Source organism: Ostrea edulis, chromosome 8 (assembly GCF_947568905.1).
Source record: "Ostrea edulis chromosome 8, xbOstEdul1.1, whole genome shotgun sequence".
NCBI lineage: Eukaryota > Metazoa > Mollusca > Bivalvia > Ostreida > Ostreidae > Ostrea > Ostrea edulis.
Window position 1 is genome coordinate 54,947,807 of NC_079171.1, and position 26,814 is coordinate 54,974,620.

The 26,814-nt window shown below is 35.3% G+C and overlaps 1 protein-coding gene across 1 annotated transcript; it reads right to left on the reverse strand.

The window, feature by feature from the left end:
• Window positions 1-475: 475 nt before the first annotated feature.
• LOC125661953 (multiple epidermal growth factor-like domains protein 11) lies at window positions 476-25,530 on the reverse strand. Its single transcript, XM_056147718.1, has 11 exons — window positions 25,443-25,530; window positions 25,189-25,341; window positions 13,690-13,926; window positions 11,246-11,488; window positions 8,154-8,291; window positions 7,901-8,041; window positions 7,624-7,764; window positions 7,383-7,523; window positions 3,713-3,841; window positions 1,838-1,958; window positions 476-1,277 (listed from the first exon to the last, which is right to left on the reverse strand). Exons 1-11 carry the CDS (start codon window positions 25,528-25,530, stop codon window positions 1,094-1,096), a joined length of 1,716 nt encoding a protein of 571 aa, XP_056003693.1. The 3' UTR covers window positions 476-1,093.
• Window positions 25,531-26,814: the final 1,284 nt, after the last annotated feature.

A 26,814-nucleotide genomic window follows, 5' to 3' on the forward strand; every position in this document is an offset into this window, starting at 1 on the left:
ATTGTTAATTTTGCAAGTACTGTGTATAGTTTTAAGTATAGAATAGGTGTAAAACTCTCATGACTACACAAGTAAAGTGACGAGTATTAGTAACAATGTGGAAAAAACATTGTCAATTATCATACACCAGTATGTGTATTGTGTAGTAAGTAAAGTACATGCACAAATATATGTATATATTGAGTATTGAGTGATAACATATGAAATAATTGGTAGAGTAAAAATACATATATGGATATATACAGTGTATCGTAGTTGTAGTAAACAAAATGTACAGTGTAGTAGTGATGCGTACACATGCGCACTAGGTTATGGTGCATGTGCAATGTGAGATAACAATATGTATATTTGAAATGTGCATCTTGATTTTATAGATCTTTTAAATAAAGTAGGAAATAAGAGTGGGAGCCACCATTCCAATTATTGAAACAACCGCAGTGCAATTAAAGTGACAATCACAAGAATGAGTTTTAATTATATTTCATTTATTTTTGTAATAATTAGAAACAAAATTGATGTAAAAATAATAAACATGTAAAGTGTACCATTATCTGTTATATTTCCTGACAACAAATTACAGTTTACGAGAAGGTGATTAAAAGCATAAACCGCACCAAGTTACATTATATCGTGTAGCCTAGGTCAAACTTAGCTTACTTCCTTAAATATTGAAAATATGACGCGAAATGTACACATTTGTATAATTATATCATGTCCATATGTGTGAGAATTCCTGGAAAAAAGATAGATGAAATCAAAACAAAAATAAGAGAACTCATTGTGAAACAACTTTATCTTGTACTCTAGAGACATTTTCGGAACTACAATTGATTTGGTCATTACAGTTTATACTAGAATTATTTTATGAATTGAAATGAAAAGATAGAATTTACATTTTATGTTTCATTAAACTACTGTTTTGTCATCAATAGTTTTACAGCATTTAGACAGCTATTGTGTTGTAAAATGGTATTTAGGATCGACAGTATGAACTTCTTCCTTATTAACTGCATTGAATAAGGATTTCATAATTTTAGTCTGCTAGTTATGTCTGGTTTTGTTTTACTCTTCGTATACAATGCACCTTTTTGTCTTATGTTATGTCGCGTTGGGACTGTATTTCTTGATACAGATTCTCATCTCTGGTCAAATTTAATTCCTGATATTTGGGGTGGTCAGTTGACGTGTCTCCACTCTCAATTTGTATAGAGTCAGTCGATGTGTAGTGTGTAGCATCAGATCGACCAGCGTTAGATTCTTTCTGTATTAATCTTTTTCTGAAAGAATATACATATTGAAAGATAAGACTTGTTACGAAAATCGTTTGTTTACATGTTATTTTGCGTCCCATATAGAACTTGTTCACTCACGTAAGTGCCACAAATTTTGACATATGCATGTTGCTTACGGCTGTAGCAGTTATTTCTTAATCATGTTGATGTAATTGAATATCATCTGTAATGTCGGGTGTTTGGCTAAGGAACGGTCATTGATAATGGTTAACGAATCAAGAAAAGAGGCCCACTGCGGATTAGACTGGTCGAAGAGGATGTTTACTCCTCCTAGGCACAGAACCCTACCTCTGGTGTGTCCAGTGGTTTGTGTTTGACCTACTCGTCATTCTGTATTCTTGATAGGAATTAACTGATCACTGTTTGTTATCTTTACTATTTATTTTTGATATTAAACATATTGGGTTTGATGCAGCGCCTTGATCGAGAATCAAATGGTATAACTGCTAATGTGTTGATAAGTTTAATGAGTGAGCCTTTTTCATGTCAAACAAAAAATCTAAAAACCGCCAGGATGTTTATCAATATATTCATGTAACAAATACCTGAGATTTATGAAACCAATGAGGATGAAAAACACATTCAGTGTTATAGATACTGTAAATCCTACAATCCAGGAAACAGGAATATCGTATTCTGGTTCTGTGTTTGATTTCCGACCTGAAACTACCGAACATAAATTGGAAGTATGAGCTTCTTTTCTTGTGAGAACGTCAGTCATTACAACAATTTTCAATCATGCGATATGTCGATCTACCTGGGATATATTTGATCCATCTATTTTTATGTTTTATACTCGATTCTGTTCCTTTCTTCTTTTATAATACCTGCTCAACTGCGCCTAACAGCAATTGGACTTTAACGTTTTGCTAATTTATCTGAACGTTCAATATATCAATGCTGTCCTTGGAAACCTTTGAGACCAGGATCCGGGGATTTGCAGCACAGTTAAGGAGACATTACGTGGTTTATTTAAATCTACGTTTTAAGTTGTAGATATTTGGTCACCCCTCTCAAAAATACTTTTAAATACACATTGCGACAATGACGTACAGGTGACTTCTTTCTTCAACAGAAGAAGAATTTAATGTAAATAACGTGGCTAGTAATCGAGGATGTGAACTTTGGGGACAGATATTCCACCAACATTCCGTGATAAGATATTGAGTGTGGCATATTTTCCTGTATAATGGGAAAAGTAATGAGGCTGAAACTATACAATTACAAAAGTATTGAAATGTTTATACAGTGAAAGAAAATCTCGACATGGTCTTTGAATATTCCACGGGTTCATTGACCTGCTGCATGAACTCATCGAAAATGCAAGTATGTTAATGTAAGTCATACCTCATTTATGCACGTAAATTACAAAATATTTAAGATTTATCCTACACAAGGAGGGAGCTACTAAGTTTTAAAAACTATTTTGGGTGTTTACATGAGGATATTTTGTATTATAACAGCATGGCAAATATACTTTTCCGTGTAATGTCATTACATGGCTGTTATAGATAGATCAGGGATGTACCTTAATAGATAATGAAAAGTGACACACTACCCCACGATTCAATCATTGCTATAACTGGTGATGATGACGGTAAAACACCCATAGTTTATCAAAAGTACTTTTAAAATCTTACCGCTTTTAGAAGGAAATAAAAAATTAAATATCTAAACACGAAACCATCTACCCAGTGTATCACATTTTATACCGATGTTCTGCAGTTTTCTTTGAAAGTTTAACAGACGCTTCTAGCAGTAATAGCAGTGAACCTTAGTTTATGATCTTTCATATGGTGTATAAAGGGCTCTAAACGTATGCAGTTTAGTGTCTTACTTTTGCAGTTTTTTTTTTTCACTGTGGGCAGAGGAGAATCGGATCGACATGCTAAATGGAATGTTTTTTGCGTTAAACAAAATTGTCAATAAACATAACCAATATCAAGAAATTCTAAGTGTTTCACATATATATCCTATATATCCCATGACCTATATTTCACATACTTCATATTTTGTCGATATTTACATGGTACAGTTAGCAAATTCTTTACATGTGTTATCGTCACGCTCGTATTTCTTTGGATCTTAGTAGCTGTATGTTTTATTCTGTGTATGAATAAAACTGACAAGAAAATAAAATCTGAATTAAATATATATATACTTAATAATATATTTATTTTCATTTTGACTTCACATCGTTTCGAGGATTTTATCCCAGCAAAGATTTCATAATCTGCCTTAACGTATCCACGTATTATATACACATGCTATTAATCACAACTTTTATAACATTCCCCATGCATGCAAGAAACATTTGCAATGTCATGATGAAACCAGATACCTGCATGAGTTGTGCTGAACTATTGAAATATTGGATATGATCCGCCCTGAAATCCTGTCCACAGACGTGACGTACTTACTTGTGTTGCATTTAGGACCCTTATGCCCAGGATAGCAGTCACACAACCCGTCATCGTATCGACAAACATTAGTGCAGTTTTCAGAACAGACATCAGAACAATTGGTTCCAAAGTATCCAGGGTCACATGCTGCAATCATTATATATGATGTACAAATTTTCACTGGAATAAATAAATTTTCAAACATTTCACTTTTTTATTAAGCATCTTACATGAAAGGTGAAGATAACGAACAGTGATAAATCACATAACTATTATAAGACGAAATTCTTCAAATCATGCTTAAGTTTTAGACACATTTGATATCACAGTGAATAGGTCGGATATATATGAGTTACCGTACCTATAGTGGATTCCTAAAACCAATAAAAACCCTTACAAACATAGATTCATTGCTGGACCCAGTAAACGTTTTACCAAGTCCCTACCTTTGCTTCTCACGAAAATATCATCAGTTGTGAATGAGAAACGTCAAACGAACTGTGGGACAACATATCCCTAAAATGGTGTAAATCAAATGTGGATTCTAAAAAAATATAAATAACTTTAACTAAACTTAAACGCAAAACTTTCTTCAAATCAAGAACATGAAAATGTATGACTTTTCAACACTTTACATAAACATTCCTCACGATAAATTAAATACTAGACTTTTTGACATCTTCTTCAACAAAAGGAATTACATCTATCTAGTGATCGGTCATCCAAAAAACAACAACAATTACTCTAAACGCCACTCTGATTCCACGCACAAATACTCTGAAGTTGAACTAAAAATTATACTGGAGTTCCTTAATGACAATGTATTCGTGGTCTTTGATAATCAGGTCTTCAAACAGTCTGTTGGAATTAGCATGGGCACAAATTGTGTTCCGTTGTTAGAAAGCAGTCTAAGCAGTCCCAGCAGTCCCCGGGACTGCTTTCTGGGACTGCTTTGTTAGGCCAAGCGTGAACAAATCACGTGATGTTATGATTGACAAGAAATACAGGTATACTGTGTCCATGGAGACGGGAGTCACGGAATGCCGACGTGTGTTTACAGGTGTCAAAACAGGGCTATCATGAGTAGAAAAAAGAGCAATTATTGTTAAATGTTGTCGTCGGTAACGCTTTGAACATGTCTATTCGGGAACATGCACTTTACAAACACTCTACCTTCGATTTCAGGTTAAAACAACATGTACTTACACACTTTGATTGGAATCTTTTTAATTTTTTAAATCCGTCTAGATGTTGCAGTGAATTTAAACAATTTTACAATACTGGCAAAAAGTACACGTAAGTGGAAAGCAGTTTTTACTAGTTTAATATAGACGATAAGTAAATATTTCATTTAGGTGACTTTAAACACAATTATTAATAACCCAGTCAAGAAATAAATATAATTATGGTACATCATTTTCAGAACCCAAGATACACTTCACATGTAAGGTGAAGATAACGAAGAGTGACCAATATCATAACTCCTACAAGCAATACAAAATAGATAGTTGGGCAAACACGGACCCCTGGACACACCAGAGGTGGGATCAGGTGCCTAGGAGGAGTAAGCATCCCCTGTTGACCGGTCACATCCGCCGTGAGCCCCATATCCTGATCAGGTAAACGGAGCCATCCGCAGTCAAATCAGTGTGCCAAGAACGGCTTAACAATTGGTATGAAACATGTCAGACAGCATTTGACCCAATGCGAGGTTGTATTGACGAACTAGATTGTTATAACGACCATAGAATTTGCGAAATATTAAAAAAATAAATAATAAATAACAACAACAACAACATTGCCTGACAGAACATGGACATCAATTGAGTTTACGTTGTGAAATTGTTGTTATCAGACTTATAAACTCTGCATGCATCTTTTTCGCTCGTATTTATTTTGTTTGAATTCATGAAAAAAAAGTCACACAAGTATTTTGAATACGTACTGTTTTCATGTATAATGTATTGTTTTTCTCTTTAATTACATTGTAAGTCTCAATATACCTGGCGAATTGCCAATACGAAGCTAAAGTGATCAGGGTTAAAATGTAAATATGTTAAAAGTGTATTTTATAGAATTTAAATAGTTTCATTGTTATTGATATCTGTTTTAATATAGGGAGGTGACCATTCTACATTGATCCAGTGCCTTTTTATGGGATTCGAAACTGTGACTGTGAGATGTATGAGAGTTTGACTTCTAGACGGGTAATTCTACTTTCACTTTAAACGGTAAGTTGAAAAGAGCATGCTGTATCTTTGATGTAAAATATCTCGAAAAGGAATCAAGGACTCTATTGCAAATTTGGCCTTGTTGGAAAGGTTAGGAATTTTGCTGAAAGTTGATATCTGTCATTATACTGGGACATTTTTTTTTTGAATTAGGAGGGGTTGAAGATGGGTATATTTTCCTCATTTTTGTTGCGTTTTTACTTCCAGAATGGCAGATGCCTGAGTGTATCTCGACCCATTTCCAGGCTAGCATCAGATGTCATGATGGACCTTTAAAATCTTTCACATGAGTACTTTCAAGAACCATATACATTATTTTTGAAAATTGGTTGCCATGGTAATAAAATCTGAAAATCAAAATATGGGCTTCTGAAGGCGAATTTTCCTCCATTTCCTGGTAGTTTGAGACCTGTAAGTCATTTATCTTCGATTTCGACCATCGTATTGAGGCGCTCCGGCGATTATCGACGATGTTTATTGATAATCTCATTGTCGGCCTAGCTCCACCCACTAGTTATTTTAACCCCGCCTACTGGGACTGCTGGGACCGCTGGGACTGCTTTTTGGTTTGTTTACTGGGACTGCTTTGGGACTGCTGCCGGACTCCTCTGGGACTGCTTTCTGTCAGGTTGGGTCTGTATCTATTTTGCTTATAGAAGTTATGAGATTGATCAAAGTTCGCTATCTTTACCTGTCATAAGCAATATAAATTAGAGAGACAAGTTAACATTGACCTTTGAATATACCAGAGGTGGGATCAGGTGTCTAGGAGGAGTAAGCATCCCCTGTCAACCGGTTACACCCGCTGTAAACTCTATATATTAATTAGGTAAATGAAGTAATATGTAGCCAATGTACCAATAGCGGCCTCACAATCAATTTGAAACAAGTCAGACAGCATTTGACCCGAAGATATGGTGCATTGGGAAAGTAGATCGTTATAATGACCAGAGAATTTGCAAATATATAACTTTAAACAAAATTGGTAAAAGATTGTAAGATTGATTTTTTTGGTTTTTTTTTTTTTTAGTTTTTGACATACGTTATCTAATAATCAAACAAATCATTGTGACATCAACTTGTTTGTCAGTAGCCTGCATCAATGATAATGTAAATTCTTTATACATTTGTTACAGTGTTTGTGTTGATAAACTTGCTTTTCAACGTCTTATTAATCAAAACAGTTCTTCATTTGTGTGAAATGTATGGAAACGTGTTGTTAACGTGTTGATAATTAAGCAATGGTTATCGATAAAAAAATTCAATATAAGCAATAAGGTATAATAGCAAAATATATACCGAAATATAAATACGGTTTGCTCATGTAATTAAACTTTCCATCAAGACCTTTCACCACGTGACCAACCCTTATCTATATCCCGGTACATAGTTTAAAATAATACATTTTTTCTTAAACGAAACGTGAAAAGTGAAATTTCTTTATATATTTGTTATACTTTCGTTACAGCGTTTTCCAATATATCCATCGTTACAGCCATCTGTGCAAATCCCATCCACGTAGTGACAAACTTTATTGTTTAAACAATGTCCACTACAGCGTTCTTCGCATCGGTCTCCGAAACGTCCAGGTAAACACACTGTAGAAATTGTTTTGGCAACACTCAATATATCAGGATAATTTTTTACTTTCTTCTAACACAAAATATCGACAATAATAGGAAAAGTGAAGTCACTCACATTCATAACAAAAATGTCCTGTATACCCTGGTATACAACCCGTATCACAATGTCCAGTTTCTATGTAACATATGACGTCATTCTGACAGTGACCACTACAATTATAGATGCAGTCAGGGCCATACGTTCCAGCAATGCATTCTGTAATTATTTAGTTAAGGTGTAAATCACGATGAAGATAGGTGTATAATGTTTTTTGTTGATGAGACATGTATGCATTACTATTTTTTGAATTAATACAAGGTATCCTAAAAAATCAGAAGTAATTCGTACGTACGCTCATTACATCTACTGCTCATCCACCCGGCAGCACAACCATTATCACAGTCACCGGTCACGTGATTACAAGTTGTGTTACCCCTGCATTGACCTGCACACCGGTTCTTACAATCCTGACCGTACCACCCGTGTCGACATTCTATTCAAGAAAATAAAATGGTCATCATATTAATTTTCATTCAGTTTTCATTCTAGTATATTCATGAAATGAATGAATCGATGAAAATATGATAACATCAAAATGTGAATACTATTTTCACATAAAGCCCCCGTCCATCCAGGCAAACATCCAAAACAAGTTCCATTGACGATGTTACAGATCTTATCCTGACAGTTTTTTGGACATGGAATTTTACAACTGCTTCCATATACACCCAGGTTCTGACAGCCTTAAACATAATACAAATTTAGATTTTAGTCCTTTAGACATCATAGTTTACAGTTGTAACCATAATCATCTGGGATCTGATAGAAATGTAGTAATACCATAGACGCGTATTTCTCCACATCAAGATTTAATACAGAAATAGCTGGATAAATTGTACGTTCTAGAGAAGAAATCGTACTTTCGACAAAACAAATCAGACGTACAATATACCATGTTCTTGTTTTACGATTTCGGGGTATAAACACTTCAGATCAATACATAGAAAGCAGAAAGATGAGTCGAATGAAATAAAACTGTACAAAGATACAGATTTATGAGATTGATCACTGTTCGTTATCTTCACCTTTCATCGACAACATTTTCTTCCCTTTCCTTTACACTATTCATTTAGAATATATTCATAGCAGATATATATTCTTATGCTTGAGATATGAATATACCACAAATTCAAAACATCTGAGAACGAGCTGATTTAACATAATATAATAAAGTGAGTAAATAGTGTTGTTTCGTTTATCCATCCCCAAATAAGACAGGAATGGTTGTGTCCATTTCGCCGATTGTTCTCCGTCTCACTTTCTTTTTAGGCTTTCTCTCGAGATATCTATATTTTGGCCCAATTGATCCAATTTAAGATTAAGTGCTTGAACGTTTGCATAGAGATAATTTTCCGTACTTTTCTACAATATTTTCCGATATGTAATCTCTATCACAATATACACTGTGCCTATGCTTTTCTCTGATTAATTATGGTGCCTTGTTTCTGAGTTGTTGTCCTTTAACTGAGTTTTCGTTCGTATGTTACAACATTTGTTTGCATATTTAATTTGTCTCAAGGCTGTACAGTAGATTTCAGCATTACTGGTCAAACTTGTTGAACTAGTTATATATATATATATATATATATATATATATATATATATATATATATATATATGTGTGTGTGTGTGTGTGTGTGTGTGTGTGTGTGTGTGTGTGTGTGTTCTTTAGTGATATTTGTAATGCATTCTTCCCTTGCTGTGTGATCCTGAAATGAGCAGCAGATAGAATACCAGACTGATAAAACGTGTATGTTTATTAAACACGACAGGTTAGTAAGTAAAATGCAATATCTTGTTTACAGTTCATGATATATCCACTACAGTTTTTGTAATTTATTTGTTGTTAACGGAATTAGTTTGTGATATGCAGATTTTGAAGGGATTATTTGTTAGTGTGGTACACTTGCAGACGACCAATTACAGCTTTTATTCATATCCAAACTAATATCCTCCGTATGAAACTGGTAAACCTTAATCACGCGGGGGATTGTAAGAGGATGTACGTACCCGAACTGAGGATTTCCGGTTACCATGGACGGATATACTTTCAAAGGGATTTCTTTTATTTTGAGTCTGTTTTACATGAAAGGTGAATATAACGAACAGTGATCAATCTCATAACTCCTATAAGCAATACAAAATAGATAGTTTGGAAACACGGACCCCTGGACACACCAGAGGTGGGATCAGATTCCTATGTAAATAGTTTTGCTGTAAATGTTTAAAGAAATATTTTGCTTGGCAGTCAAGGATCACCAAAGTTTAGACACCTTATAAACTGAAAGAAAAGAACCCTTCACACCTAGTTTTGTGACAATCTCTTAACTAGAATCATGTGAACCTTGACTGAAATGAGAAGCGAGGTAAAAACTATGAAATACATTTCAATTCATCCACTAGTCTGTGTCATACACTGTGAGAGCACGTGATATTGTCGTTCTAGGCATATAAATCTTATTAACAAATACCTTCGGATATATAGATTTATTGATTATAAATGTTTTTTAGGTTTGGAGAATCTTTTAGTCACTTGGAGACATCACCATTGCCGATGAAGGGCTACAGAATTTAGTTCTATGTTCGGCGCCTACGGTCTTTGAGCAAGTGTCGGTTTTTTTTCGTGCCACACCTGTTGTGACATGGAACTTCAGTTTTCGTGGTAAAATCAAAAGGGTCGGATTATTAAGTCGCCTCTTACGACAAGCAAGTGCCTATTCTAACCCGGATCCACACGCGATCTATTCGACATAAATTGTATCGCAATATATATGTTTGAATGTCAATACTGAAACGATACGGATAAAAACAGAAGTTTCGAATATTGAGTAAGATGAAAATTTGGACCATGTAAATTCTATGTTAAAATGGTTCCTCATAGGTAAACTCCCAATTCTTTCTTATTTTAGTATTCACTCGAGAACTCTAAAAACAGAGGAATGTTTCAATAATTTTAACTTGGTTTAAAACTAGATGAATCAGTATGAAATACTTTTTAAACAGAATTTTGTTTTTGTTCATTCCATGACGGAGAAACTAACAAATGTATGCCTGGCAATGAATGATACGAGCAAAACAAGTATCAACTCTCCATTTAGTGATTGCTATATGAGACACACACGTACATTTTCATACGAACATATAGAATACATTTCACTTAGGTTTATCTTCACCTTTCCCGCTTTGTATCCTGAACAGGTCGCGGTAGCTCTTCCGTAAAGGGTTGACTCTGTGATCATGAAATCGTGAGTTCTAATTGTGAGATGACAGTGTCAAACGTATGATATACATAAACTTTTCCTTTGCTAAGCGCTCGGCATTTAGAGGTGAGAGTCACGGGTCTTTCGGATATTACCTTAATACGGAGGACCCTTTCCACGGTAGGCATTGAAATGTTACAAAAACCTCACTGCTATGGCCCTGGACTTTAGGTATATGACAAAGTTTGTGGTGCTAAACCTACAACTGGTGACGTCTCAATATCATGTTCAATGTCAGTGAACAATTCTTAAATGGACGTAAAAGACAAAAACAACCAAACAACATATATTTCGTATTCTTTCGGGAAACAATGAAATACATCAATGCTAATTACTGCTAATTTCAAAGATGAGATAAACCATAGTAGAAAATTTACCTTTAACGATGACTTCACAAAGTTCAATTAGCACACGTAGAATCTCGTATCCTGCAGGATATTTTACTTGATCTAGTCGTTCGTTAGAAAAGGTGACATAACGTCCATATCCCACACAGGTTGTTGTAAAATTCAAGGGAGGTAACTCAGGTCCGTCCAAATAACAGGGAGAGCCACTGTCCCGAACACCAGAGTTAGATAGATATAAAGAAAATCCTGCAAAACGCCCTCTTTGTATCTGCTCTATAAAGATATCATTATGGCTTTAATGTAAACATATAATACATGTAAATCATCATCTTCAGTTTATAAATTGAAAACGCATGCACGGAAATTTGAATGACGACGTACATCATTATAATTCTTTTAACGTTTCTTTCATTTAACGATGCTAAAGATATGATTTCAATTCATTACTTTAATATCAATACATCTTCTATGGATTCATCATTTTGTTTACTCCTCCTTGGTACCTGGCCCTATCTATGGTATATCCAGAGGTCTGCGTTTGCCCAACTCTCTATTTGGCATTGGTTATATGAGTTACAAGATTGATCACTTTTCGTTATTTTCACTTTTCCTCAAAGAAAACACCCCACCTCTGGTGTGTCTGGAGGTCCACGTTTGTCCAACTATCTATTTTGTATCGCTTATATGAGTTATGAGATTGATTATCATTCGTTATCTTTACCTTTCAAGAAGATTTTCAAATTCAATGCTACTCTGCTTGATTAAAGGTGAATGCAATTGTTCTGGGCGGAAGAAAATATCCCTAGCTATCCTTGATGTACATTTGAAATGACAAACCCGAGACTCGTCTTTAAATTGAAAGTTAAGATCAAATGTTCATAGTTGTTTACAGACTGACTCTGAAGCAGACCACTATACCACGGAACAATCTGAAACGATTCTTGCATGGCAATATTGCATCATCACTAATATATGCTTTTTATGTCTCTTTACTGATTCAAAGGTCATCGTCTTTAATTTTGAATCGAAAGAGACTACCAAGAAATCATTTAAAGCTGATTTTCACTACGAGTTAGTTCGTTTATCTAATCAAAATAGAAGGCCCACGGCCTTTGTGATTGGTGGATAACTCACCCCTCCTAACACATGATCTCTATCTTGTGCGTTCAAGGTCCGTAGTTGCCCTAAGATAATTTTTGTGTTGAACACTGTGTCGTTAGAATTCAATATTATACATGCAAGGTGAAGATAACGAACAGCGATCAATCTCATAACTCCTATAAGCAATACAAAATAGATAGTTGGGCAAACACGGACCCCTGGAAACACCAGAGGTGGGATCAGGTGCCTAGGACGAGAAAGTATCCCCTGTTGACCGGTTACACCCGCCGTGAGCTGTATATCTTGTTCAGGTAAACAGAGTTATCCGCAGTCAAAATAAGTGTGCCAAGAACGGCTTAACAATCGGTATGAAACACGTTAGACAGCATTTGACCCAATGACAGGTTGTATTGACGAACTAGATCGTCACAACGACCATAGAACTTGCGAAACGCCGACTTCAATCGAGACTGTTGAAACCCCTGTACCATCAACTTGTTTGTCAGTAGATTACCTGGATTTAGAAACTGACTATAAGCAGAACAAGCTCTTGCATATCGGATCATTTGAGATATATAAACACCATATGCAGGTGATAATGGAATATTGCTACATAAATATGGGAAGTTGACGATGGAGAAGCTGAAATCATCTCGTTTGTCATACAGTTGAGTTGTCAGTTTGCCGTTGATGTCTACTTTCAATAAAATATCTAAGTATGACAGGGGTGAAGATATGAAGAATTATTCACCCGAGAAAAATCGTATTCCCCGAGGGCAGCACCTGAGGAGAATGTGATGTTTTGGGTGAATAAATCTTCATATCTCCCGAACATGCATGCAATAAATTGTGTATTTTACCGAAACAAAGCAATACCACAGAAGTGCATTTTGCAGTCCGCTCATCTATACATTTTATGTAGCTGAAATCGTCCTTACGGTGTCACCGCGACCTCAACGTATTACAAGGTACAAACAACAAAATACATCGATATGATAACCAGTTTTTTGTAGTCCCAATGTCCCTAAATGATGATTTACTTGCCTGTTTTTGTATCAACCAAAATCAGGCGATTTTTTTAAAAAGTGTGTATCAGAGACCGGAATATTTTGTGTCTTACTAACTATGATAGGACAATGACTCAGACTTATTCTGACGTCACAGCAAACGTCTACCTTGATGCAAAATTGATGGAATATGCTCGAAGCTGCCGAAGGGGTGAAATATGATGGGGAGATATGACGTTTGAGAGGGAAATATGAAGTTTTATCATCCCTGGCACGTGACTATCTAGACTAATGAGATTGTGTGTTGCATAGAAAATGAAAAACCATAATTTAGATTTTGATAGCCATGCTAATGTACAAACTCACCATCACTGTCATCATCCTTGAACAGTATAGCAATACTATGTATGCTATAAATGGCACCAAGATCCACTTTCCACCACATTGTCTTATCAGGAGCACTTGGGCCTATCCATTTGCTTCTAGAACATGTTGTGGTGTCTCCATCAACTGCATTACTTGCTAGGTACAAGTTTGCACATGTTTGTACGTTACATTCCCAAGTTGATGATTGACTGGCAATTTTGCCTTTAGATAAATCGTCTACAACAGGAAAAAGATCGATTGGCAAAAGTACAATGCAGAAGAAAGAATCAATAAACTAAGTTAAATGCATCCAAAACGCTCAAAAACATTTAAAGCCCTTTCCAAAATACGGGTAAGCTCTTTTGCAAGTTCTTGATATATCTATCTCAGTTGATAGCAAAGGATTGAAATCTATAGAAGCTACTTGAAACAAACAAATGACAAAGAAAAGTCTTGTTTTTAAGTTAAAGTATCGAACCCAACTATTGCTTCAGGTTTCTCTTCAGTTTCCGAACATCTGAGGGGTGCAAGTATCATTGTATGTTATGATAAACATCTCTAAACATAATCAACATTCCTTTCACATTATCTTTGTATAGGTGGATATTTAGTTTAACCACATTTTTAAAGCATGTAGTCATTGTTTATCTAATACTGACAACTTGAGTATGATGCATATATAGTTTTGTTATTTTACAAACATACTTGTTGATCAAATGTCATAAGTAAATCAATTTCATACAAACATCAATCTGCTTTTCACTTCTTCCACGTACAACATCACAACACACTACATAAGTGCCTCTCTTATTTACCATTTTCAATCATTTATTTCATTTTGCTTTGCAATTGTTCAAATACAATTATCAATTTATTCACGTCACTTATTTTTTTCCCTGATTCCCTACTGAAAAAAATAATGAATCGTCAAGTGTGATGAATATCTATAATGATATATCCCTGTGTATTGAGATACTTGTGATTTAAAGTATTATGTTTGTAAAAGTGAAGCTGGCCTGAAACACATTAAACAGCAATCACCACAATGACAGGTTGTATTTGCAAGGTAGATCATCATGAATCTAAAATTTGCTAAATGTTGACTTATTTCGAGACTTTTGAAAACCCTCTTAAAATAAATATATTAATCAGTAACTTGCCTCAATTCAAAAACGGATTATAAGCAGGACATACTCGCTTGTATCGCATCAGGCGAGAGAAATAAGCACTGTATGCAGGTGATAATGGAATATTGCTACAGAAATAAGGGATATTGAAGATGGAGAAGTTTAAGTCATACCTTTGTCTATACTTTGAGGTTAAAGCAATACGCCATGGTGTATTTTATTTAACGTGCAATTGAGATTCAATTGATATATGAATGAAAGTGGGCGTTTTTGATAGATGAAATGTCGTCGATGCATCTAAATATGAATTGAAGATCGCAACACGTATTACATTTCATGCAAAAGGTTTTAAATGAATTCTGTCTAAAAGAAATACAGAAGAAGTCAGTTAATAAAGAAGCACAATTCATGTAGATAGAAATTCCAACATACTTAGAAGACTTAATCCCGAAAGACTAGATATTGTCTATGAGAAATTCAATACCAAGTTTTGAGTAATTGTGCATATAATTAGAGTGGTATTTAACAGTAGTTTTAATAACTGATCACAAAGAAAATTAATGCAAAAGCAGGTGCAAAGACATTGGCGCATATTGATTCTAGCGCACTGACAAATTGTTTGAAAGTAATTCATTGACGTAGAGTTGGTGGTTTGATTGAAGTGTATTTTTTTCTTCATGGTCAGTCAAGCGTACATTCAATAATTGTCGATCAATTTCTAACTCACGACTAATATTGACAGAAATTTGTGAATAGAGCAAATGATTGTGCACGTAATTTTGTAACAATGTTTCGTTTCGAGGATATATGTATTCGGAGCAGTAATACAGATAGATCTACAAGCATTTTCTGGAACAGGAGTCAACATGAATGACCTGAAACGTTTGAAAAATAATCGTTGGTGCACTTCTAATTTTGGTGCAAAAGGTCACTTGCGCTAAAGGTAACACAATTAGATATCGCGCCAATTTTATCGTTTTACAGCATGTCTTCATATCAAGTCTTCTCAAATTTGAAATGTGATTTTGAAAAATCAATTCCTTATTTAGATGAGAACTGGATAACCAAATGCTGAAATAAAAAAAAAAACAACGTTCGTTTTAGACACAGTTGTAAATATGGGTCTTCGAAAGAGAAATATTGTTGTTATAAATTTTGTCAGCTTCAAGTAAGAAATCCATCTGATATAACCTATCTAATTATTTCATCACTTCTGATTTACTTAAAAGAAAGGCGAATATAACGAACAGTCAATCTCATTACTCCTATATGCAATACAAAATAGATACCTGGGCAAATATGGATCCTTGGACACACCAGAGGTGGGATCAGGTGCCTAGGACGGGTAAAAGTTCCCTGTCGACCGGTCATATTCGCCGTGAGCCCTATATCCTGATCAGGTAAACCGAGTTTTCCGTAGTCAAAAACAGTGTGTCAAGAACGGCCTAACACGTCAGACAACATTTGACCCAATGACAAGTTGTATTGACGAACTAGATCGTTATAACAACCAGAGTCGAATTGATAACACATATTTCTGTTGCAAGGCGTCTAATTTTACATCTTCGTATTTTTCTTATGATCATTATACATTTTGACAAAATGTCAAGGCTGAAATATTGCCAAAACGGGGCAAAACCGCAATCAATCAATCAAGTTCTTCTATTTCATTATCAACATAATTCATATTAGAGATAACTTTCCATATGAAAATAATCTCGAGTCGCTATGAATTTAAGACCTCTTGAGACATCTCCAGCTGGATATAGTTAAAAGAGGAAGACCAAGTACACGTAGGAGGAGTTTGTATAAGATGGCTTTCTATCCAAGTTTTTCAAGAATTTTAAAGCCTGGATACAATAGCAGAATAATTGTTGTAGCAAATACAAGGCATACACATGGACATTCAAAATGACGGTATACAAGTTTGGTTTTTTTGATGGCGAAGAATATTGCTTATGTTTACAACATTTATTCCTTTCGTAAACTCACCATGAATGAAATAGTCCATGATGCCACAAATACTAATAAGTATACAAAATTGGGAATTTGACAAACACGGATCACATGAAACACCACTATTGCGATCAGGTGCGTAGGGTGAAGTAAAACCCCTATTGACAGGTTTTATGCATCAAAAGCTGAAAGTCTAGATCAGGGAAACGGAGTCGTCAGTAGTCAAAGTCAATATGAAACAAACCGCCTAGGAATTAGTTTGAAACACCTCAAAGAGCACTCGACCCAATGACAGTTGTATTTGCAAATTAGATCATTATGACGACCATAGAATTTGCGAACTGCTGAAGAGTAACACACGTTTATCGATGGAAATGTAAAAAACAAATTATTACATACCATATCCAAAGGAAGGAATACACGATGTTGAAGTTGTAATGATCAAAATAATGGGGTTTGTAAGTAAATTCATATCTTGTCAGCTCCGCTCACTTGAAATTAACAACCAGGAAGTATTTTGTTAAGGTACGTTAATATGGTGAATCATTCCTGCTAAATTTGATTGTATAAATTTTGTTGAGTATATATATCTTTGAATTTCATTAGACGTTTTCACGTATTATGATGCTTTTAGCAATCTACTAGAATTTCCTTGCTGATACACTGTAGCAAATATCGGACTCATTTTGATACGGTTACATTATGTGTATAATCATCCTGCAATGAGATAAAATCCAAATAGTGTAGAAGGTATATTTCGCCAGGTTTATTGTTTGTATGATCTGTCTGATGACAGCATGTGTTCTATGAGGTTGTAGGATTACTATTGTGCTAACACGTTTCTGTGTTTCTTATTTGTTGCCAATAACAGCGTAAATCGATTTTATACACATGTATGCAAGGTGAAGATAAGGAACAGTGATCAATCTCATAACTCCTATAAGCAATACAAAATAGAGAGTTGGGCAAGTTCTAAGTTAGGGTATAAATGAAAAGTAAAGAAAACGAACAGTAATTAATTTCATACCTCATGAATACAATAATTACGAGTTGGACAAACACTGACCACTAATTACACCAGAAGGTGGACCAGGTACCCAGGAGAATGATAATCATCAGGTGGACTTAGTAATCCGTATGCGATTGATTGTATCTTATTTAAGGTCCCTCTGAATTTTTTTTTCATTCATATAGAGACGTCATCATTGCCGGTGAAGGGCTGCAAAATTTCGACATATACTCGTAGTAAGGACACACTGTGAACGCTATATCTTGATCAAGTAAACGGAGTTATCTGTATACCTATTACAGATAAATTCAAGGGTAATTTACGCACACAGAAATAATCCAAAATCGTAGTTCCAATTATAAAAATCCCAAAATCATGTAAAGTGTCTAACCAGAGCTTTTTTATCCCATGTATAGCAATAAATATATCATAGGAAAGAAATTTCTAGTACACTCTTGAAAGACGATGCTGCAACCGTTACGTTATCTTTCTACTAAGAATATCTTACGCTATAATAATCTTGGTCACAGGTGTCAATGAAATAAACATCACTTTGCAGAACCATCTAGGTCAATTGAGTGCAAATATTATACATGTACACCCTCCTCTTTAAAGTTTGAATGACAATGAAAACTCTAATATACAATGCAGATCAACCAAAGCAACAACAAAATAGCAAAACATACTGAAGACACTCTTGACAAGGCATTGTATTGTCTATGCCTTTGATATGTTTGATATTAATATCATACTATTGCAATAATAAACTCCATCTTGTGAGTCTTTGATTCTTGTTTGACATTTTACGCAAAAAAGTGAAAGGTTTGTGATCCGTAACAACAAGAACTGAATGTACAATAACATTCAATTAAACATGAAAAAATTGCAAAGCTTATAACAAAGCAAGAGACTCTTTTTCAATGGTTGAATAATTCTGTTGACATTTTGTAATTTTCTTTGAAAAATAAGATACAACTCTATCTACATTGTAAATATGTTCTTGAAATAAAGGAGCACCGATTCCTACATCACTAACATCTACAGTAAGCTTACATTGTTTAAAAAAATGTGGAGCCGAAAGAACTGGACTACTCATGAGAACAAATTTAATTTTACAAAACGATTCATCTCAGTCCTTTGTGTATGCAAATTTCGCCATCCCTTTGCAATATGTTTGTAAGTGGACCAACTGTTGAAGAAATATTTGGACAAAATTTTCTGTAAAAACCTGTCATGCCCAAGAATATCATTAACTCTTTCTTGTTTGTAGGAATCAGATATTTTGTAATAGCCTACACTTTAGCAATAATAGATGTAGCATAACCTTGGCCTACTATATGACCTAAATACTATGCATAAGCATGAGAAAAGTCACTCTTTGCAAGGTTCACTGTTGAGTTTGCTTTTGACATAATGTCGAAGAATGCACGCATAATTTGGAGATGTTCCTCCCAAGTGTCGCTGTAGATGATATCATCATCAATGTAGGCTTCACATCCTTGAAGGTCAGGTAGAAGGTAATGAATAATCCACTGATATGTCGCTGGAACATTTTTCATACCAAACGTCATCGCTTTGTATTGAAAGAGACAATCGGGAGTCGCAAATACAGATATTTATTTGGCTCTCTCAGTCAATAGCACTTGCCAGTAACACTTCAACAGGCCAAATTTACTGACAAACTTGGCATTTCCGATTTTGTCAATACACTCATCAATTTTAGGAATCGGATAAGAGTATGTTCTTGTGACAGAATTCACTTTTCGAAAGACAGTACATAATTGGTAGATACCATCAGGTTTCGGGACGAGAATGCAAGGTGAGCTCCAGTCACTTGTACATGTACTTGGTTCGTTAATGTCATTGTCCAGCATATACTTTACTTCTGTTCTTAAGTACTGCAATTTTGATGGATTTAAACGATATGGAAGCTGCTTGATGGGCAAAGCGTCACTAACTATGTCATCACGACAGTCGGTATTGGTCTTTTGTGGAACATCCGAGAAGATTGAAGGATAATTAGCCATGAGACGTTGAACTTGTTCTCTTTAGTGAATATTCAAATGTCCAAGTTTGTTGTTCAGATTGGCAAGAATTTCAGTTCTTTAAACAGACATTCTGGCTAAAGTCTTTTTCACATGTTTCTACACTAATTTCATTTACAGTACAATTTTGTAATGTTTTAGCATTGGTTAAAGTGAAAACTGATTTTACAGAATTTCCGTCATATCTATCAAAATACTCTTTCAACATGTTAATGTGACAAACTCGTTTTTTTATACGCCGGCCAGGTGTCTTAACTACATAGTTTACATCACTAACCTTGCTTTCAATTTCATAAAGACCATAATACCTGGCCTGCAAAGGATGGTCAGGAACAGGCAAAAATAGAAGAACCATATCACCTGGTTTAAAAACCCTCTTCCTGGCGAATTTGTCATACCAAACTTTCATATTGGTTTGAGAACTCTTGCGATTTTCTTGTGCTAATTTACAAGCATTTTCAAGTATCTCTATGAAATTACGAAATATAACGAAATTATATGGTCGTTATAACGATCTAGTTCGCCAATACAACCTATCAATGGGTCAAATGCTGTCTGACGTGTTTCATACCGATTGTTAAGCCTTTCTTGGCACACTGATTTTGACTGCGAATAACTCCGTTTACCTGATCAGGATAAAGGGCTCATGGCGGGTGTGACCGGTCAACAAGGGATGCTTACTCCTCCTAGGCACCTGATCCCACCTCTGGCGTGTCCAGAGGTCCGTGTTTGCCCCAACTATTTTTTTGTATTGCTTATAGGAGTTATGAGACTGATCACTGTTCGTTATATTCACCTTGCATACATGGTTCAAAAGATTAAGAACATTAGTTTCAGTTAGCCAATTTTCCTTATCTGTATCGCCAAATATTAATAAAAAAAACCCTGAATCCTGGAGACTCCTGAACTGGTTTTCATCATAGTTTTAATGGTTTGATGAAAGCGTTCAAGTGCTCCCAGAGACTCGGGATTTAGGAGTAGAATTTTACTCTCTAACACCTAACTCATGCATGACCTGTTGCCGTCATATATACCCGAAACCCCAAAGAAACACAACCCTTTATCCATCTATATATCTACGCTAACGTTGGTAGGTCATTGAGTATATATGCCTTTTGGAAACAATGGCTTTCAAGACGCAATGATCTAAAAAAAAATGCTTTGAAAAATTCCAATTAGAAATATGCATAGGAACAAATTAAAAATCAATACTTGATATTAATAAATTGAAATCATAGAAAAACTCAATTATTGAAATGTAGAGCATAAATATTAATTTGTTTTTATATCTTTGTTCATATGATACATTGGTAGTGGTATCAAGCGTAAACATATTATACTTTTTGCATAATCATCTTTGCCTTCACATTCATTGTGCTTAAATATCAACTACGTGTTGGTGACACATATTCCTTCATTTACATGATCAAAATATAGGGCTAACGACAGATGTTACCAGTCAACAAGCGATGTTTACTCCTCCCATGCACCTGATCTCACCTCTGATTAATAATTGATTATTTGAGTAATAATGCTGCAATATGCTGATTTAAAAGATGTAATAGAACCACATCTTCTGACAGACTCAGGCAACTGATTCCATGAAATTGCGGAGAATACCTTCAAAGACCGTTTGTAATATTCAGTGCGAACTTTTGGGAAATATAAAATGCCACTATCGCTACTTCTTGTTGTTCTAGAATTAATTTGGCTGACAAAACTAAAAACGTTCATATTTGCTGGTGTCATGTTCTTAAGAATCTTGAAAGCAAGCCATAGCTTTCTATAGACACAAAAATAACCATGAACAGGCATCCATTTAAGAACACTAAAAATATCAACCGTAGAAGTCTGAATTACTTTCACATTCAACATAATTTTGGCTTCCCTTTTCTATAATTTAAAGAGTTTGTCAATAAAAATTGATCAAGTTAGTTTAACGTAAGCAAATAATTAAGAATTGATTGGCAATGGGGCGTATTCGAATGTTGTCTAAGATAAGATTACAAACACCGACTCATCATATATTAGATTAATTGTTCAGCAAATAATCAAATCGTAGCAGATTTGTATGTGCATACCGCATCCAAATGGTTTATAGTTGCAATAAATAGTAAGCTTATTTAAAACATATATATTGCTTGTATAGATTTCATTGTCGTAAGTCCCCGATGGTATACAGAGAAATAAGGGATGTTTAAATTGGTATAGTCAATATGGTATTATTAACCTATATGTGTAATAATGAAAATGTTAAATCCTATCGACAGGGGATGCTTACTTCTCCTAGGCACCTCATCCCACCTCTGGTGTGTCCAGGGGTCCGTGTTTGCCCATCTATCTATTTTGTATTGCTTGTAGGAGTTATGAGATTGATCACTGTTCGTTATCTTCACCTTTCATAAAGGTAAACCGATGTAGGCAATTCCTACATTACACGATCCTTTTTATGCCAAAAAGTTAGATGCAGTCCAAAATGTGTATAAACATATTATTTAACAATATTGTCTAAATATTTAGAGTTGAAAATTTATCTAGCTCACTTTTAAGTTGGCTGACAAACAGGTTGTTTTTTGCACCTTGCTTTATCCTTTGTAGAGGAGAACTACAGATGTTATTTTATGTACCGTAAGTGTTTTATGTATAGTAAGAAACTTGGTTTATGTATCATGTTTACATGTATAAATATGTTTGAAACCATTCATTTCATGCTTGTATGGTTTAATATTTCAGACATGCATACATTGTTGACCGTTTTTGGTACCCATTATTAGCATATCAATACATTATTGTGAGATTCGAAGATAATGAACAGCGACCAATGGTATCATCTGTAGAAGTGTAGAGGAACGCAACTTGCTAAACACAGCCAATACAAAAGAGAGCAAAAACTACAATCAAATGAACGGATCATTTTACTTCTAAATGCGATTCAATCTGGATCTTCCCGATCGTATGTGTACTTCCCACAAACAGCTACACGCTTTCTGTAAAGAAAAAAAAACTTCCCCGTTAGAAAAATTTCGAACGTTTTTAATACGAACATGTGTTTGAGATAATATCAGATAAGCATCATGCTTCCTTGTGGGAAATAAAATCTGGGCTTATCATGCTTACTCGCAAACATTGTACACCTGGTGTCTCGAACTTCTTTATTTTGAATTCCATAGAAGTCAAAGAGAGCTGGAAGTCACCACTATATTTCCTTCCTGTATTTTAACCTCAAGATCTTGAACCCTTGGCTATTTTACGTTTTGTCTTGGCCCCATCGAATTTGACTGTATTTTAAACTAGATTTGTCCCAGCTGTCACTTACAACTTCCATAACACAATTCCGGATGACAGATGTTCTATATACCAGATATTTTTTTCTTGAATTGGAAAAAAAATATGACACTATATATTTCTAAACTGAAATATGCTATTGAAAAATAAGTTGATTCTACAGGGATTTCAGCAGTTTCATATAAAGTTAACATTAACTCGCAAGATCAATTGCGGGTGTAGTAATTTTGTTGCAAATGTAGTCTGCCACTGGGTTGAATACTGTCTATCTATTCGTTTGCCAGACCAGGTTCACGGTGACCGGTCGACATGTAATATCTTATACCCCTAGGTACCTCACCCTACTTCTGATACATCCAGTGTTCTGTGCTTGCCCATATATATGCTGCGTTCACTGTGGGATATGATATATGCATCACTATTATTTTGTTATTTTCTTTTGTCAACGTCCAACAACATGTGTTTGAAAATGAACTCTAATTTGCTGCGAAGGGCACATTTTAATGCAAGAATGCTATTATATTTGTTTGATAAGCTGCACAAGAATATCAAGTTTTAACGTGGAATTCTTATTTTTCACTCACTTTTAGTGGTCAAAATTTATTTGAATATAAGATTAGATGATCAATAATTTATGATACATAAACAGAAAACATGTTTGCTAAATATAAGTTCCAAATTAAAATGTCCTGGTATAGATAATTTAATACATTATGAATATGAGGGTAAGCAGAATTTAGAATAAAAATCATCATTATTGCACCAATGTTATGAGTTCATTGTATAAATGTAGATGAATGTGGATTCTAAAAAATCCAAAAAACTTTTGATAAATTTAAATAACATTTTTCCCAGAATCAACAACGACAAAACTTAATGAGTTTTCAAGATTCGGCTTTTTGACATCATGAATACGGACTCCTGGATATACCAAAGGTGTTCTAATTTGTGACCCAAGGCAATCAACTGAAAATTAGTAGATGTTCTTAGGGTTTCAACAGTTCCGTTTGACATCAATATTTCTATGGCCGCCATAGTAATCTTATTGTCAAGTTCAGCTTGTCTTTGCGTCACATGTTGTCTGGCATATACTTCATATGAATTGTTTCTTACCATAAGTGTAATATTTAAAATTCAAAAGGACAACAAACAAAGGCATGATATATTTAAGTGCCTCTCCTTACTAATAATTTCAAAATCATCAAATAAAACACACACTATATAGACATTAGTGCATTAAAACAACTTACAGAACAAAATGTAAAGAAATATTATTTTCAACCAAACTCACCTCTAAAATATAGAATACACGTTAAATCCATAACTCAGATAATAGCCTTTATGAAAAACCTAAAACATAATCGTGTTTATCGAATATCAACCTTCAAGACGTGAACATAAAAAAAAAATCAACCATACCAAAATTAACAGCTGGGCAAGTGAAGTGGAATGTTTTAGAGTTTTTGGTTCTACAAACAAATTTTAATTTTTTGGCCAGTGTAACTCTTCTTCTTGGATAGCCGTCGATTCGACGAGGCCTTCAGTGCCGCCTCATGTAACTGTGGAGTCCGAATGCAAGATATGTTGCGGGATATGCTCCGCTGTTTCTCATGTCTTGTCTGACGTGTCCCTTCCAGGCCAACAAGACGTGTGGTTTCAACCTTTGCAATGGTGATGTTATCTTATCACTTGACACCCATTGTCGTAGTTAACGTTGATGAAATTGGTGCAGTCGCTTTATGTGCCGCTAATATGGAGTCCAGGTCTAACAGCCATACAATAGAGATTCCAGAATAACTGCTCTGTAGACAGATACTTTAGGTTGCACTTTTAGGCCGTGCTCACTCCACAGTCTAGTCCAGAGGCGAACGAAGGAAGCACTAGCTTTGGAGAGGACTTGATATTTCCTTATCCAGGCTATAATCGGAGGTCACCCGACTGCCACGATAGGTGAAGGTATCTACATTTTGCAACTGTGTATCCTGGATCTTGATACATGGCTCTTGTGACACCAATTTCAGCTTTGCGTGCTAGAGTACCTATGATTTCATTAGACTGATTGTGAAACTAAACGAACCGCAAGCCTCCGACGTGTTGTCTGTTAGTTTTTGCAGGTCCTCCTTGGAAGTGGCTGCTAGGGCACAATCATTTGCAAACAGAAAGTCCTGGTGCAGAGCCTCCAGTATTTTGATCTTTGCCTTTAGTCTTCGGAGATCTAAGACGAGTCCATCTGATATGTAGTTGATGTGATGTCTGCACTAGACTTGGAAAGTCCCAATTTCGACATGACTGGAAACAGGATGCGGAAGAGCGTTGAAGCCACCACACAACCTTGCTTCACGCAACTGGGGAAAAGTTCTGACACACAGTCATTTTCTGTAACTCTTGCCATCAAACAATTGCGGAAGGAGCGTGCCATGTGAGTAAACTTTACAGGGCAGTCAAGTTTTGCTAGGATTGACCAAAGGTCAGTTTGACAGACAATATCAAATGCCTTGTTGATATCGATGAATAATAGATAAAGGTCTTTATGCTGTTCCCTACACTTTCCATGAAGCTGGCGAACTGCAAAAATTGTGTCAATCGTGCCTCGGTTGCTTCTAAATCCACACCGAATTTCCGATACAATATTGTTAATCAGTGCTTTCCGAGTCTATCGACAAGAATACGTGCCAATATCTTCCCAGCTATGCTTAGAAGGAAGATCCTTCAATGGTTGTCGCAGGCTGACTTATCACCCATGTTCTTGTAGAAATGGACCATGTGTGCATCCTGTAGCTCCTGATGTTGTACCTCATGCAGCCAGAAGTACTATAGGAGTTCTGTGAGCTTAGTGATGAGTACCGCCCCCTTTCTTTGTATATTTCAGGGGGAATCCCGTCCAGTCCTGCCGCTTTTTCTGGCTATAAGTGTTTCACAGCCTTTCGTACCTCTGATTCCGTTGACTTGTTATCTAGACAGTTTATCGTGGGCCTTGCCGAATGCTGTTAATGGCTTCTTTATTAATGCTAGACTGTCTGTTGAGCAGCTTGTCAAAGTGTTCTGTCCATCGTCTCAAGACGTCTTTTTGTCTGTCAGCTGAGCAACCTTCGCTGAACGTACATAAATCATGGCATGGGATTTGTGTCCATACACTGTTTTCAAGCTGTTGGAAAAGAGCTTGGTTACATAAATATCTGCATATTGCTGCAACTCTGCAGTTTTCGCTTCCCTCCAGCTGTCCTACATCTGAGCCATTCCAAACAAAAACACCCTTATGTCAATCCACCGTTTTTTTATGTCACAATGATAATAGGCAACGTAAGTTTATGCAACAAGAAAAGAAAAGAGAAAAGAAAACGTGACAAAATGAAAACATATTACATTTAAATGTTAATGAAGACGCATCACAATGGATGGAATCAAAGTGATCAGTGCAATTCATCTCCCCAACATTTATGGAAATTGTCTTATTCAAATACCTGTATTTCATGCATTGAGAAATTTCTGAAATATTGTGTGTATGAATTTTGCTGATACCGACTGCTGTACAATGTTATAGGAGCGCACCGTCATAACATTGTGCTTGTCCTAATTGCTTGTAAATGAAGTTGTGGAATTGAAAATCTAAATGCTGAATGCTAAACAATACTAAGTGCTATATCCATTCCCAATGCAATGTGTTGTATGCTTTGCTAATTGACGGGGGGATAAATTTAATACA